The sequence below is a fragment of the Lygodium microphyllum genome, chromosome 2 (genome assembly GCF_053477565.2).
Source record: "Lygodium microphyllum isolate KBCC chromosome 2, Lygodium_microphyllum_v1.1.10, whole genome shotgun sequence".
Lineage (NCBI taxonomy): Eukaryota > Viridiplantae > Streptophyta > Polypodiopsida > Schizaeales > Lygodiaceae > Lygodium > Lygodium microphyllum.
The window spans coordinates 157,680,129-157,697,832 of NC_141136.1; the positions used below are offsets into that span (position 1 = coordinate 157,680,129).

The following is a 17,704-nucleotide window of genomic DNA, read 5'->3' on the forward strand; positions in this document are numbered from 1 at the left end:
GCAAATGGTTGGTTTATAATAATAAAACGTTATGTCTTTGTTTTCTTATTGCCTAAGTTTCTTCAATACTGAGGGAGTGCATATGTCAAAAAGGCTCAAAGACTTTTAAAACTAGTAATCGTCACTTTCATGTTCGCAGTTAATATCACAAAGATATAAGGAATACAAAGTTTTTAGTAAACTAGTCATAAAAGAGAGCCTTAAAAGGATATAATATTCATATAAAGATGCATTACTCGCTCTCTTAAGTGTGCCTATTTTGTTGAAAGAAAGACCGTATGTTCTCATCATATCTATCATTGTTTGATTTGCTTAGAAGTTGATGTAACACATTGACAAGTCTTTATATTATGATAAAGCATGTTAAAAGTTTACATAATGCCTAATAATCTACCCTTAGGATAGAACCCTAGAAAAAGTGAGGCAAAGTTCTTGGTCTTTGGTCGTGATCAATGAGTCCATTGATATTCCTACTCATCATTAGATGATGATATATCTCTTATTTAGAAAATGGATGTATGCCTTACAATTTGCTTTCATAAGATGGTCAAGTCAAACAATATTTAAAAAGCAACAATTTCATATAATAAGACTTGAAATTTAGAAGCAAAAGTTTATTAAAGTGCTCTTTGAGAGTCTTTGAATATAAGATGCAAAAGAGCCTACAATTTTCCATAGATCTTTAAAAAAGCCAAAACATTTACGTATCTCCAAATGAGGTTGAGATATAGTCAAGCTTTGGTCCATAAAACCCACACTAATGATTAGTGAAGGGATGATTATTAGCTTTGTTTTTCCAAAGCTCCATTGTCTTTGTGAAGTCCATGTGATCATATCCCTCAATCGCAATTTTCAATAGTGTATCCAAAGTACCAAGTTTTGTCATGTTGTACCATTTTATTTTGATTTGTATATATGGTGCTATAACAATGTTGCATTGATCCAATCTAATATACTTATAATTCATTTGGAAATGCCTCCTTCCACAAGGCATTGTTTGCAAGTAAATAAGCAAACTGTATGAGAATGATAAATTGTTTTCTTGCATGGCATTTAACATATTACTCACCACAACCTTAGGCAATAGATATAAAGAGGCAATTGTGTCGCATTCATATGTAGTATAGTCATTCAATCTTTCATGCATGTTGTGTCACATAGGTACCAAGATTTTTATGCAATACATGACCAAAGTATTGACCAATCGTTCCCAAGACACTCACATAGCCTTTTGGCATCAACAAATTAAAAATTGAACGCATTAGTTAAACCTTCCCCTTCTACATGCTACACAATTAGCTTCCCAAAAAACGTAGCACACTTTAGATCTAGACCTTCACAAGTGCATAAATAACTCTGTTTTCAGCTACATAATTAAGGGTGATGGATACTCACTTATGCCCTTTTGAGATTGCACTCATATCTAAACTTTCAATATTTTGAGCAATATACTACAATCTTTCTAATTCTTATTGCAAGTCCTTAAGCTCCTTCATATGATTTGCATTACTTGCAGAGTGTACAATCATATTGATTATCAATCCATCTAGTTCCTTGCATATGTGATTTTCTTCTTAGTACTTGGAATTCCAAGTGGGTTCTATGAAAAACTCACGAAATTGATGTTGACATAGGATTTAGTTCAAGAAGAGTAGCTACACCTCTTCTTTTTTTACAACCGTATATACCAATCAAAATCAGAAGCAAACAAATTAAACATATCTAACTTTGTACTACTCACGTAATATAGGTTTTGTAGAGAATTTCATTGACTTAGAATGTATTTTATATACTGAGGATCCAATGATGGACTTTGAAAATTAAAAATTCAAATTACTCCAAAATCATTGTGAATAGTCTGTTACAAACAAAAGAGCTAAAGAATGACCTGACTTCTGCAAGAAAAGACTTGAGTGTGAAATCAAAAAGAGGAAGAGGGGCCTATACATGGGGGAAGGACATAGATGATAGAATGGTTTAAATGCTAGCTAAATCTACGCGAAAGCGCACACTTTCCATTCCATTGGGGCGTAGCTTTTCTCGACCACGAGAAAACCCCTGTTCATCGGCACAAAGCGAGCCCATTGGCTGTGCGTCTGTCTGCGAATTGGCTGTCTATGTCAGTACGATGGCGATAAGGTAAAAATCACAAGTGGAGAATGCGCATTGACGAGGAGGGTCTATAGAGACTAATAGTTGTGCGGTGCTGGTCCCCGTGCCCACTTGCGGTAGCTGTGCTTTTCCTTTCGATTCTTACCCCGCACACGCACATGCATGATACATCCATCCTCTCTTTTTGTTTTAGATCTAATTGAGATTACAAAGCCCAGAACCCGCGTGACGCGACGCGCGGATCGTACCGACTAAAATGGTAACTTAGGCGACCTCAGCCGCCCCCCTCTGGATAGTTTTCCCCCGTGCATTCTCTTTCTGTCATGTAAGACCCCCTTTTTAACTTTTCATTCCATTCAGGAGCGCCTTACTTGCCTTAAGCCACCTTTCCAAACTCTCCATGCCACATGCTTTTCTTTTCTGCCACGAAATTTGCATGCATCTCCGAGGGGGCACGTCCGTTGCCAACTGATCTATTTTTATGTTCGCCCAATAGAGTTCGTCGCTTCATCGACAGAAAAAAAAACCACCCGATGATGCCTCAGAGACGTTCGACAACATTTAGTACCGGCATAACCATCAATATAGCTGTGCAACCTCGTTAGTTAAGCTGGCTGTGCCAGGCAAGCAGCTTGTCCCCCGACATCATTATTAAAACTATGATATGAATAAAGCCAATTCGGAAACAATGGCGTACCCCTTATGATGCGTTCATGCACGAATTCTATTCTGTGCGCGCGTTGCGTGCATGCACATGTAGACAACCCATGGCATTGAGAACGTCCGCGTATGTGTGTATGTCTATATAATCCATTACATTGAACGAATTTTCTGTGTAACATTGAAACCTCGCTTGACGTTTGTGCGTGCACTCTTCCAGCCCCAGTAGCTGGGGTATGCAAGTAGGGGCGGTCCTCGAAAGCCGCAGATCTCAAGCAAATGGCACATTTTCAAGTAGTTCCCCCGCCAAGCCCAACACTTAAATATGGCAAGAAAGGCCAACTGAACTTGTAGTTTTTCACCTGCCAATCACTTTCCTCACAAGAAAAACCCGCCACCCCATTTTCAGCAGCCAAAGAACAGTGCTTCTATTTGGCATGAATGCTGTCGAGGCACCAATACAAAATGAGCTCGCGCAATCCAGTAGGCAATTATAAGCGTCTTTATCCACCATCACTGCAGTTCTTATTTCTTAACTTTGAAGCATAGCACAAAAGCTTTACTGCATGCAAGTTCTAATCAAAACTCCCTCAAATTGGCTATGTTGATTAATAAGAACCTGCCAAAGAAAGTCATCCCCGTTTTGATCAGCAATGAAGTGCACAGATGGTCACTTACAAGCCAGCTGGTGTGCATGGAAGACACTGTCCCAGAAGCCAACTGGTGTACATGGAAGTCAGCAGTTCACATAATTATAGCTCTACAAATTTCAATTATATTCACATCTTCAATGCCAATGTACATTTGGGTCCAGACACGCGAAGAAATAAGCAGGCAACCTTCTCAGCAGCACCCCCTCTCTTCCGTTCAAATCTATGTTCTTTTTCCTGGTGCAATGCTTGAACGTGAGCTAACGTTAACGTGCACATTGGCTTGAGGCAATCTTGCCCAGCACAATACATCCGAGTGCAAAACAACTCTTTCTCTGCTAAGCTGCTTCTCGGTGACTGTATTTGAAACCAGGCCTGACCCTCATCCCTGCAAAAGCTTCTTGATTCACATTGTAGAAGTCAATCACATCTTGAACACCATCTTCTGTCCTAACTTCAACAAAAGCACAAAGCTTACTGTAATCGAACTTATCCCTGAAATATGCTACTTCAGAGATCATGTTACTACTGTGAAGATGTTTTCTGCCACGAAAAGCTCTCTCAAAAATCTCCCTCATCGTAGACTCGCCAAGGCCTTCAGGAATTCTGTCAACATAAACAGACCTCCTCCTGTCAACCTCTTTGAATGCACTTGCGCTAACAGCTCGTTGAACCAATGATCTGCTGTGTGTATCATGAACCTCTGCCTGTCGAAACTTTGCAGAATTATCATCAGAATTAGGATCTAAAGCCCTCTCTCTGAAAGGAGGATAAGAAGTGCCATCAAGCTCTTGCAATTCTTCTCTGTAGAGATCCTCCATTCGTGAGTGAAAATGAGGCTTTAGACGCATACTTTCAAACACATTTTCATCTTGATTGTACAACTGCAGCACCAATCTAGTAAGGTCTTCAGTAGCAAACACAACAAAAGCACAGTACTTTGTCGGGACATGGCGCACTTCAGTGATGATTTCATCAGATACATCTACATCCACCCTGTTCAGATGTTTCACCAGCACGCGCTCAAATATCTTCTGTATCATCCCCTTTGAAGCATTATCAGGAAGCCGATCAGCGTAAATAGTCTTCTCAGGATCAGAGCGCTGCTTTTTAACACTGCCAGCTTGCTTTGAAAGATCATCACCCTTATCAGAATCCTCGCTGTAATCAAAACAACTAGAATGGTCGAAAACATTTTTGTCTGACTTCTTTCGAGAATTCGATGATGAAAGACGAACTCCATGGGCATAGGATCCGAGATTTGCATCATGACTGCGAGTGCTTAGCTTCCTATCAGCATCCTCCTCCACAAAATAGGGAACAGGCTTCCTCCCAAGCTCCATCTTCATGTTTAAGAATACCTCGGGCCTTCTTGAATGCAAATCTAGCATAGACTCCACAAGGGTAGTGGTAGCTAGATCAACAAAAGCACATCCCCGTGAAGGCACATACCTAACATCAAGAATCAGTTGTCTTACACTAGAATGCACTAAGGAAGGGCTAATGTAAGTCTTAATTATGTCCTCAAAAAGCTCTTTGATAGTTTGAGCAGATGCATTCCTCATCAACTCGCTCAGGAAAAGTGGCCTAGGTCTTTCAAAACTGTGCTCAGACCTAAGCCCACTATTCTCTGTAAGCCAGTGGTCATGAGAATAATCTGAATCACTCTCATTGCTTGCAGATCCATACCGTCTCCTCCTATGATTGTCTCCTTTGTTCTTGCTCGAGAATGAAGGAGTTCTGGCCATTTCTTCATTGTTGCCACCCCTGTTTCTCATCCCAGCTCGGGAAAATGACCCTTGCCTCTCAAGTTTAAAGTTTGCTGCAAGGCCTAACTCTACACTTAAGCCCTGGAACACACTTTTATCTTCCCTATAAAGTTTCAAGGAAGTATTCAGGAGTTCCTCACTGGCCAACTCAACAAAAGCACAAAATTTCTCTGGTACATAACGCACATCTGTCACCATATTTGAACTTGCCTCAACACCACACAAGTGGCTGAGTTTCTCTCTCAAAGCACTGTCGAAAATGGTTCGTATCTTAAGAGATGAGATGTGCTCTGGTAGGTTACTAACATAGAGCGGTCTGCAAGGGACCTCCCTTAACTCAGAATGCAAGGCACAGTGAGAATCTTCCTTCTCTCCTACAGCACAGGGTGGTTTTGTATTATCTTCTTCCATAAAACCACCTGATGTTGTTTCTTCGAGTTTCAGAGAACTGGGTGAGCCAACAATAGGTAAAGGCTCAGCTTTGACTGGAAAGTTTGGAGCAACGTCTTTTAGTGATGCTGCAAGCACTGAAGGTGAGTCCTGCTTTGTAAAAGATTCACTTTGGAGCAGCCCCATTTCTTGCATATTTGCAATGTGCACAGCTAACTCCTTCGAGAAATAGTCTGCAACAAACTCCAGAAGAGCTTCTGCCTGTTTCAAGGCCTCCAGCAACCCCTTTCTTCTAATGGACTTCAGACGAAGCCCAATAAACCCAGGCCTTGAGTTAAACTCATCAAAAGTTGCAACCCCACTTTTTCGTAGAACAACACCAATCATTACACCAGTTGATTCTTGCAGTCTTTCTAAATTTTTGCCATCATCTCCCTTGATTTTTTTCACAACTGCAGGAACAGTAGGGGCCCCATATCCAGCTTGCATCTGGACAGGGCCCTCATACCAGAGGCACTTAATAAACACTCCACGAGAAGCCACGGTTCTCACCACAGCAGCAGCTTGGTCAACAAACCATTTGGCTTCTGCTGCATCACAAGAATCAAGAATTGGCATTGAAATCGTCACCTGGAGAGGACCTGGACATAAGACACAATAACAGTTATCAACAGCAGTAGACAAAGGCATAGCTCCCCAAACATGAGATGTATGCATGCTAACACAGACCATTCTGGACTTCCACCTTTAAACGCGAATCTGTACTAGGAGCTTCCGACTTCACAATAGAATGTACACCTGATCAAAAAAGAATCCTAATGTGAGAGCTCTGCTTTGAATACCGAGGCAAAGGTCAGTGGGCAAATCTATAGCAGGGTTTTTACCTACCGTATTCTTCCTGCAAATAGAAAGCACAATGCTTTGATGTAAGCCAGGTCCGGGTTTCCTTATCAAGTTCATGAAGCACAAACTCTGTGCTGACTTCTTGCATATCAATCTTCATTGCTGGAGAACCAGCCAAATTTACAGTATCTTCCATGATCCTGTTTTCCTCAGGTAGCACCTTTTGCAGATTCAACTCAGTTTCCATCTCACCTGGACCAGATTCTAATGTCAAAATGGAAGCATTGTACGATCCACTTGGCAATCCACCTATTCGATTGGAAACCCCGTGGCCAGTAGGTGCCACCATCTTCTGACATGGATAAAGTGGATTTGCATCATTCAAGGCTGTCTTTTTCATCGGGATTGCAGATTCCTCTCCTTGGTTTAACTGCTGCCTCTGTAACTTTAGTTTTGGCCCTTCAGCTTGGTCTGATGGCTGATGTCCACCTGGCTCCAGCTCTTGGGTGCATTTAAGTTCAACAAACTTGCCCTTCTGATATTCCCTTTCCCTTTTCCCATTTTGATTTACTGCATACTTGTCACTTTTGGAAGCTGCTTCACTTCTTGGTGAGCCTTCAAGAGCAGTCTCTCTCGTAGATCTGTCCCTTCCTTTGTGATGCAGCTTATCTTCAAAGAAAGCCTGCTCTGCTTCGAATTCATTAAAGCTTTTATAATTTCCAAGGGAATTCCAATCATGTTCCTTATCTAGGTGTTTACTTGTGTCTCTGCCCTCCTTATTCCACCAAATCTTGTCTTTTGATTTCTCCTCATGGCATTCCTTATAACTGAGTCTGGCATAATGCCAGCTACCTTTCTCCCTTTGCTTAGACATGCTTTTAGGGCGTTTCCCTTCCTCCCCAGAGAGGTCATCTCTGTCAGCATACCTGTAGAAATGTTCTCTCCTTCCAGGCATCTTAGATTCGATACTCCCACTATTACCTTTCAACTCCTGTCTTTCTTCAGATCCAGGACCAATGCTCAATATCCGGCAAGAACCCAGGGATCCACTTTTAGGCAGAAAGTCCGGGTGTGTTACCTGGTGTGACGCACTCCTTGACGAAAGTACGTGGTCTGACACTGTGCCCGATGGCACAGAAACTACAATAGTAGTCTTATCACGTGATGGTTCTTTGACCGTCTGTACAATGCTCTTCCTGCCAGTGTCCTGCTTATTTGTGTCAACTTCATTCAGATTGTCCTTGAGAACCTCATTAGCATCACCACAAAAGAATCCCAAGAGAGAGTCTGGATCAAGCAGCTCAATCTTCCTCCAGGCATAAAGGGATCTATCTGGCTGCCAATTTTCAAGCACAGATCTGAAGCTCGAAGGAGAAATGAGATATAGTTTTACAACTGAGCCACATCTACCCATTCCTTCCAAAGGTACCAAAGCCGCTGAAGCAGTAGCTGAGAAGTTGGCAGCCACACTTTGCAGCCCCAATTCTAGGTCCAACACTCCAGAAGATACAGTCAATCCTGACCCACCTGATAACTTTCCCACCTGACAAGTTTGTAAGCCATGTCAGAAATTGATGTTGCAAGGACACAGACTACAATCTCCACAGTTCCCTAAAATTAGAATGTCCAGATTAAAGGTATGGTCTACAGTAAACACAAACAACCATGCAGAAAACTACACCTAAAAGCACAATAGAAAAGATGAGAAAAGGACACAAAACTATACTGTACAAGCAAAGCCAAAAATTTTCTGAAATATACCAGCTGATATTGAACTGCGAGACCATTCATTATGGAGAACTGAGCACTTCCACAATCACAGTCACATTGACTTGCACAATTAGCTTGCCTCTCAAATTTTAAAGACATGAAGACTACGAACCGAATATTTTCAGATTTCCATGAAAGCTGAGGAAGGCATTAGCACTCTGGAAAACGAAGTTATCATCTCTAGAGAGCTGGGCAGATGGACAGGCTAGGCCTTACACATGATGCCCAAAGCATAAACAGCCATATACAGGGGAGTTAAAAAGTAGCAAGATCAGCAGGGATGTGAGTGTAGCGATGAGGTTAAAATCAGGTCCTTCACATCTAGAGTCCAATAACTAAATATCAAATTGCCACTCCAACTAAGGAGCTAGAGGGTAGCAGAATACAATATAAAAGTAAATCGTCTTGTTTTCTGATGTATGAGATGACAAGCCCCAAAATAACACCACAGCTTTTTGTGGAATGATCTCAAGTACTGTGAAACCAGGCAATGACCATGCATAGATTCTCAATATCAACATATTGCATATAAGAGAACTTAGGTCAAGCAAATAAAACAGAATCAGACACCTAGAAAATATCAGAAAGTCCATTTACCACTGCCTTAAATCGTTTAACTTCCTCAGAAGATGCATCTGAAGAAGGTTTGAACTGTGTGACTGGCTCAGCCACACCATCCTGCAACGTCTTCTGAAACCTGCCATATATTTCACAGAAAGAAACAAATCACGTACATAAACTAAACTTTGTATCAACCTCATTTCTATTGAAATGCCGAGGGGACGTACTCCTCCAACTTCACGTTTTTTTGTAAGTTCAAGATGGAGGGCAGCTTCTGGAGCTTTGAGTCACGTTTCATTTCCCCAAGACAATAAGCAAGAACCGGAATCATGGCAGCACCTTCCATGCAAACTTTGCCTCGCCACACAGGCTTTGGTGCCAGGCCACTGTGGTTCTCTCTGCCAAGTGTGAGTCCAAAAGGACTAGACACAGGCAAGCCTTGTTGCACCCTGGATTCAGAATACTTGGATTTGTTAGTTTGAGAGCTGTTCCCTAATACCAAAGAAGTGACCGAGTTTTCTGAAGCCTCCGTAGCATCTCTAAGCCAGTGAATTCGCGAATCCTCTGTCCTTTTCAAAGATAAAACCGGTGTTGTACAGATGTCGTCCAAATACTCATGCGGCAATACCTTGGGCACAGCTTCACCTTTGCTGAGGGATGAACTAGGGTCTGATCCTATCATATGTGCAGGATCTAATTCAGGAGAAATGTGCGACATTCCCCTAGGAACAGGGAAATCAACTTCAAAATTCTTCTCATTAGAGGCCCGAGCCTCGACGGGGATCTCATTGTGATGTTTTTGCTTTGCGAATAGCATCCTCTCTGCGGGTGCTAGGGTTTCCACTTTGTTCACGAGCGATGGAGGAAGCGGGGGTGGTGGTGGAAGGGGCGGGGGTGGCGGGAGAACCAGGGCTGGAGGGGGGGGAGCTGGACGAAGCAGCGGCGGAGGCGGGAGGACCAAAGCCTCATCATGATGACCATGTTTGCTCTGTTTCATGGCATTCTCCTCCCAAGCTTCCTCCCTATAGAAATATTCGGTCTGTTTCCTGGCATTCGGAAGGAATGTGAAGAGAGGAGAAGCTGAGCGCTTCCTGGAAGGAACACCAGGAGCTCCTGGTCCTGCTTCCTCAGCAGGATCAGCCTCAGCCGGGGGATCGACGAATTTGCTGATAATAATCGAGGCCAAGTTAACGTCGCCGCCATTGGTCCGGGACAGTCTGCTGGAGGATGCATACTCCCCGTCACAATCCTCAGCAAAAGCCTCGTTTAGATCAAGCATGGCCCACAAAATGATAATGGTCCTTCTCAGATCTACGCCAAAATGAACCTCACGAGCAGCTGTATGTCATTCGCAGAGAGAGGCGGACATCTATCCACGTAGGCACCTTCCAGAGATTCCCATCCGTAGAACAGAGAGAGGGATCGCGTCTGAGAAGCCGCGAAGAAGGCCGCTGAATCCAAGGTCCCAGTTTTTTGTCTTCTTACAGACCTTCGACCTGTCAAGAGAAGAGCGCGGACAGAGAACCCGACTGGAAGCTCACGCTGTGGATGTGGAAGGGGATGCAATGGCGGAAGAAGAATGAAGAAGCATCCGAGAGGACGAGAGCGGTGCGTTTCGTCGACGACACGCTTCTTCTCGATGAGAAGAAATGTTAGCGAGAGGCTGTTGTTCTCTGTTGACGCGCGCGCGAGAGAGAGAAAGAGAGAGAGAGAGGGCGAACGAATGAGACTCTAGAAAGCCCAACAACCACACAACCTTTCTAAAAAGTTCTCCTGATCTTTACGACGATACAGGGGGCCCGAGGGGAAGAGAAAAAGAAAAGCGAGAGAAAGAAAGAGAGGGCGTGCGCGTTTAATTCGAGCTGAAGAAAAATGGTACGAAGGAGTTTACCTACTTGGAAGGCTCTAGCCCTAACTTTAAGTGCTGCGTGTTAAAATTTGTCCCTGAATAGCAAGCCTACGTCCACGCTAATAATCCTTTCAAGACACTTCGGGATTGCTTTGCCCGTATTATCAAACATTACTCGGGTAAGCATACGGAATCATCTTATTATCTTTCTTAATCGAAACAAAGAAGATTGGTGCATCGAAAAAGTCTGTTTATTCCGGTTCATAAATAAGCGACGTGATTAAAGGGTAATCCTTCTTTACACTTCATACAGAGGAAATCCTTGAGGTAATTCAACAAGCCATTAGTCCCCTTCTCTATTTAGTATTTGACTCCTTCTCTATTTTGCAGGTATCCTAAGGTGGGTAATCTTAGGTACAGTTCATTCCTCGAGTAACATCCCAACACGTTTGAGGATGCACGGACGGGGAGTGTGTAAAGGTTTTGTAGCTATATCATGTCGTTATCATCGAAAACACTTATATAGGGAGTAGTATTGATTCAAAGCCTTGCCTTGTTTCTATTCTACATGTGATCTTTTATACCTAGTGGTGAATCCTCTTATATGTGGCGTCACGAAGGTGTAGTCTTGGGATGTGTTTATATTGTCCCGCTTCTTTGATTGAATAATACAAGAGTATACCTTGAGCTCACATATCGTGTTACATTTTTGTGCCGTGTTGAGTGTGTAACGAGTGCATGTGCATCACACTTGGTATCAAAGCAACTCTTGCTCGGAGTGAAAGAGTACTCATGAAAGCAGGAGAAAAGATCTAGTGTCTCGAAAAGAACGAAGTCGTAACGACCCACATCGTAACGTCCCGTGTCGTGACGCCCCGCGTCGCGTCAACCCCCTATCGCGTTGACCCGTGTCGCGTCAACCCCCATCGTGACGCCCTTGTCGCGTCAGTCCTAGCATGATGTCCCAACCCCAACACCACCCGCCGTCTGAAGATGTGATACGGCTTCCCCGCGGCACAACCACTACCACTACAGACGAGACGCGGCTTCCCCGTGCCGACAACACTACCGACCACAACGCGACTTCCCCGCATCAACACTACCAACCACAAAACTAGAGGTAGAATAGGGCTATAGAGAATGGGTGTTACAACAACAAGAAGAGGAGAAAAGACACAAAATGCAAGAGGAGATGGATAGAATGGGTAGAGAAGAGACGTCTAGGAGGGCGCAAGATACAAGGAAAGAGAAGGAGAAGGTAGTAGAAACAGGAAACAAGAAGAAGGATAAGAAGCACAAAAACTAGCCTAGTGGATAGTCACTTGGGCGACGACACTACTAGGATGGGTGACCTCCCATGAAGATTTTCCTACAAGCTGATGGGAGCTTCTCGCGTGTAGCCAATGGTGCCAACAAATCCTTCGTAGCTTGTTGCCAAGTATGCTAAGGCCAAGATACCAAGGTCTATGCCTTGGTCGTATGCCTGGAGTGACCAGCCACGCGCCACGTAGCGCATCCATGCCCATATATTTGTCAATTTTTACCTTTGCATTGTAGAAATGGAGCCCCTCCCTGACATCATCAATGATTCGTCAAAAACGCTAAAAGAAAGCATTCTCTCTTTGTCATTGATGGTGTCATCGAAAGACGCAAAAAAAGCAAGCGTCCTCTCTTCTACCCCCTGCAAAACTATAAATTGGGGGATTGGGGATGACCAGAGGAGCGACAACGAGCAATCTTGACGACGACGAGATGTTAATCAAGAAGGAGGAGACTCTATTCCACGAGATGAAGAGACATCATTCCATTCAACCCAAGGAAGGGGATACATTAAAGGGCTCTCATCCTCTCCTACCCTAATCGGAGAAGAGAAGACATTGAAGAACTTTATCCTATTCTATCATACCTCTACTCTCGTCTCTATTCGGTCATGGCCCCGAAGAAAAAGAATTCAGAAGCAGAAATCGCAAATGCCCCTACTAATGTGGAAGCAACAATTGGAGTTGCGAGCACGGGAGTCACTAACGGAGCCACAGGCATGGATGACAACCCTTTACCAACCGTGATACCACATGTTTTTTTTTCCCCTAAAAAATTTCTATCCAAATTCAATAGAAATAAGATAAGTCTCGTGAGAAATACCGACTTAAGACCAAGAGACTTGGTTACAATAACAGGGAAGTTAGAGACCCCAAAATCTTAATATACCTAGTTAAATTCCAAGGGAAAGATTTCATTATGTAAAACTCAAGTGTCGATTGCTACTAGAATTAAGCATCACTTGAAAGTTGCATGATTGATTAAAGTCATAATTGCTTGTAGACATCAATCTTGTTTGTGATCTTCTAGATTAGATCCTGATTGAATTAAGTGTTGGAACATATAAAATTTGAGGAGCCCTATACCTCCCGCAAGGATAGGTGCTGAATCCCCATACCAAGAGGATATGTTTTTACCGCCGTGGAAGCATGGACCGGCTTTGATGGTGAGAGGTCTCCCAGCAGGGATCGTATTGAGTAGGAGGTGGACGTGGTGCTAGGGGGGCTCTGGCTAGTAAATCCTTTTTTGCACCTAGGAACTACTTGGTCCCTTATATGGCCCGAGTTCTACTTGGGACACCTGTAATGCTAGCTATAGGTGGATTTGATCTTGGTGACGTGCAGATGCACTGAATGAGGCAGCACATGAAACTGCAAATTTTTTCTTTTATCCTGTATGGGCAAGAGAATACACATTATGGAATATAATCAATGAATTTGTTTTATTTTGGTTGTATGTCTGTGAGTAAATTACGTAAACGAACAACTGTGCATAAAGGGATTTTAATTAATGAAGCTGTTTTTATATGTTTCACGTAATGTGGTAGGTAATTAGATAACTAAGAACTTTCATAGAGGGAAGCGGGTGAATGGATTCCCAACGAATCCAGTCTTATGGCAAGGTGGTCTCGGTTAGCCGAGAGGTTTCTCCAAAAACAAACACTAGGAAGAAACTCTAGAAAGGGCTGATTCATTGACTTACCTAGGGTTTGGTCTCAGAACCTGAATTGTAAGTTATCTTAAGGAAAATGTACGACGACTGTGCCGCCAAAGCACTGCGATGGATCTCATAAATTCTTCATTTTCTACTGGAAAAAAGCGTTGTACTCCATGAGCCAAGGGTAATGGTAGTCGCTCCTTTCGGACAAGAAGCCTCTCGAAGGACACCTCTGGATGTGAGCTAGTTGTTGATAGGTGACCGTTAGATCAATTAGGAACCTTCAGGTCGGTCTTCCGTGGGTAACATCAAGACGCTTCCATTGCGGGTAGACCTAAGGTTAACCAACCGAACAAAATCCAATCATTTTGGTTAGAGTACGGATGGTAGCGACTGAAAGGAAAACTCTGGGCGACTATTAAAATGTTATCCGTTAAGAAATTAAGGCAGGTATGTCACACATGAATCCTTGAAAATCAACGCTTGGGTGGCCACACTTCTCTATCACTTCATTCATCTTTATCCAGAAAAAGTACATATGCATCTATATTCTTTTCTTTCATCTCACATATTGCCTGAGTCATCACCTCTTGTACACTACAGAAACACAAGATAGGAATTGAAGTTTAAGGAGAGCTATTTCGTTAAGTTCATGTTGTGATGGTAAAATCATATAAGAGAAACTACCTTGGGTCATACACATGTACTACCGTAGTGGTCCAATTATTAATGTGATGTATGTGGTTGAAGCATATCCAACTATTCCATAAGTCCCTAGTGCCATTTCTTTGCATACGATTCACTAAGTCAACCCTTGAGGCTAGGCACATGTAAAAAAACCTTCAAACTAATCCACAAAACTTCAAGTAGCATGAACCCATAAACTCATGCATAAGCAAGTCTAAAGCTACCTCAAAGCACATTCTTAAACACTTGTAATTTCTTCAGGATGTGATCTCAAGTCAACCATAGTTAATATGATTCAAATGACCTGTCATAGTCATGATTGTATCCACTAACACCTCCATTTTCATGATAGCTTTTAATGATGATGACAATTTGGCAACTGGAAATCTACAAAGCTACTAACAATCAAAATACTATCTAGTTGTTAATATTAGGTCGAGAGACAAACGTCATTACCCATACAAGCCTATATCAAAGGAGAACATCTTAATATCTTGTGATAACGGTTTCTACAAGCAAAAAAATTGATTAACCCCTAACAGTGGGGGGGGAGGGGGGGAACGTTGTGTTGTGTGGCCTTATATAACCACTTTGAGATAGTGGAGCATTAAATGCACGTCGAAGAGAGAGAGAGAGAGAGAGAGAGAGAGAGAGAGAGAGAGAGAGAGAGAGAGAGAGAGAGAGAGAGAGAGAGAGAGAGAGAGCTGCAAGGGGGGAGAGGGGTATTTGACATATTTTTCTTCACCAAATATGGGGGCACTGTCGATCCCTTCTTTGATGAGATAGAATGATCCCAGCCCACATACACTCTCTCTCCAATGATCCTATGCCCACATGCACTCTCGCATACCCTATATGAATAGCCCAAATAACTAACATATATGCAAGCACTAATGACTCCTTTCTTGGCAGCAAAACAATCTTAACCCACATGTACTCACACTCTCTCTTCATCCCCTAAAAAAATAATCCATGTAACTAATATATTATCATATTAATTATTATACTAATTAATTAATATTACTATGCTAACATTTTGATTTTTATGAATTGATTAATATTAATGTATGAATTCAAATATTAATTAATTAATATTAATATATTAAGATATCACTTTACTCTAATCGATTACTATACTAGCATGTTAATTAATAAATCAATTGATTAATATAAAAATATATACTAAATAATAATAATCATCATCATCATTAACTAAAATTAATTAATATACATTAAGTGATATTAATAAATTAATGTAAATACTAATTAATATAATTAATTGATCAATTAAATAAAATACCATCAATATAAACTAAGTGATATTAAGAAACTCATTAATTATAATAAACTAATTGATATTCATGGATTATTAATATTGATTGATAATAATAAATTAATTGATATGTATTAACTAATTAATTAACTATTTAATACTAATTAAATAATTAGTTAATAATTTAATTGATAATCTAGTTAAGTAATTTCCAAACTAGTTAACATTGAATAACTCAATATTAATTAATAAACAAATACATATTTATTAATTAAATATTGATTATTTTGTACTAATCAATATTAATTTTAATAGTAATTATTTTACACTACTAATATTAATATAATCATTAATTGATATTAAAAACTTTGTAATTAATACAAACTAATAACAGCTAATTAATTGATCTTAATTGATTAATATTAACTAATTAGAATATCACCATTAAGTTAAGCAATATTAATAAACCAATTAACTATAATAAACCAGTTACTCAATTAAAAATAAATTAAGAAAATAATGAATATCAATTAACTAATAAATTAATAACTTAATTAGTATTGATAAACTAAATAATTAATAAACTAATTATTAGACTAGTTATTATTCATTAATTGATAAATTTAAAAATAATTATTTAATTAATATTAATTATTTGATAAATGAAGTAATTAATATCAATAGATATTCATTAATAAACTAATTAGTATTATTTAATAAAAGAATTGTTATTAATAAATTAATTTAAAAAGTAAACTAATTAATAAACTTCAAAAAATATGGAGAGAGAGAGAGAGAGAGAGAGAGAGAGAGAGTGTGTGTGTGTGTGTGGGTGTGTGTGGGTGTGTGGGACCCTTATAGGAAAAAAAATTTTGGCCCCCCACACAAACTAATAAATAATAATACTAATTTTATCAATACAAATGTAAATGATTAATTTAATAATAAATGCTAAGAATACTAATAATTAATCATATAATATTAATTAATATTATTATAATCTAATGAATATAAATATAAATAATTATATCTAATAATAAATACTAATAATTTAAAAAATAAGTTTAATCTAATTAATATTAACAATTAGTATAAGTAAATAATACTACTTTATTAATACTTAAAGTTGATTGAATAATAACTTTAGTACTAATAATTAATTAATACCAATAATTAATATTAGCTTATTTAATATTAACTAAAGTAATTAATAAATAGTAATCTAATTTTTTGGTGATAAAAAATAGTACATATCCCATGCTCTCTCTCTCTCTCTCTCTTGGGGAGAGAGAGAGAGAGAGAGAGAGAGAGAGAGAGAGAGAGAGAGAGAGAGAGAGAGAGAGAGAGACATGCGATATATGCAATTTACCAATGATCCTTTCTTGGTGAGAAAAATTAGCACATATGGCATGCTCTCTCTCATCACTCTTTCTCTCTCTCTCCCCCCATTTTCTCTCTCCTTTGCCTATAAATGGATCCCTCCACCCTATCCACATTGCAAGTTGTTTCCATGACTCTTGATATGTGGCTCTCTCTCTCTCTCTCTCTCTCTCTCTCTCTCTCTCTCTCTCTCTCTCTCTCTCTCTCTCTCTCTCTCTCTCTCTCTCTCTCTCTCTCTCTCTCTCTCCTTTACCTATAAAAGGACCCCTCCCTCCCCTTGCAATTAAAGTTCATGATTTTTGTCCTCTATCCTCGGTGTGGTTATCTCACACACACACTATCTCACCTTTCTATCCCAAACTTCCCTCCCTCTCTCTCTCTCTCTCTCTCTCTCTCTCTCTCTCTCTCTCTCTCTCTCTCTCTCAATCACATTGTTTCTCTCTCTAGGAGAGCCTGTATTTGGATTTATTCCTACTCGGCTATTGTGTTTACATATATCACAATTGATATTTGATAGTAGAAAATCAATGAAGCAATATGTCTGCAAGAAGTAAATATAAATCCCTCCATCTTGGCCATATCAAATTTCAAAATACAAAATCATGTCACCCTTTTTGAGGGTGATGAAAGCATAGGAGAAGGTTTAGTTCGTTAGATGTTCTACTCGTCAAGTAGCTTGCTCCTTGGACAAGTGGGAGTTCTTGTCACCATTGTGCATTGGAGAGGTGTGAAGGCTTGTGGCATAGATAATATTGAGATTGGCTTCGAGGAAAACACAATTGTG

General features: G+C 40.4%; 1 protein-coding gene across 1 annotated transcript; it reads right to left on the bottom strand.

The window, feature by feature from the left end:
• Positions 1-1,831: 1,831 nt before the first annotated feature.
• On the bottom strand, positions 1,832-10,485 carry LOC148040526 (uncharacterized). The gene is made up of 5 exons (XM_087700340.1): positions 8,983-10,485; positions 8,792-8,891; positions 6,470-7,967; positions 6,311-6,379; positions 1,832-6,222 (listed from the first exon to the last, which is right to left on the bottom strand). Exons 1-5 carry the CDS (start codon positions 10,032-10,034, stop codon positions 3,761-3,763), a joined length of 5,181 nt encoding a protein of 1,726 aa, XP_087556466.1. The 5' UTR covers positions 10,035-10,485; the 3' UTR covers positions 1,832-3,760.
• Between the last annotated feature and the right edge of the window lie 7,219 nt (positions 10,486-17,704).

Bases quoted from the DNA above. Each gene is read 5' to 3' on its own strand.
- LOC148040526 (XM_087700340.1), bottom strand. From the start codon at position 10,034: ATGCTTGATCTAAACGAGGCTTTTGCTGAGGATTGTGACGGGGAGTAT. The intron at 7,968-8,791 runs GTAAATGGACTT...CAAACTTGTCAG, and splicing joins TTAAACGATTTAAGGCAGTG to GTGGGAAAGTTATCAGGTGG. The intron at 6,380-6,469 runs GTAGGTAAAAAC...TTTTTTGATCAG, and splicing joins CTATTTGCAGGAAGAATACG to GTGTACATTCTATTGTGAAG.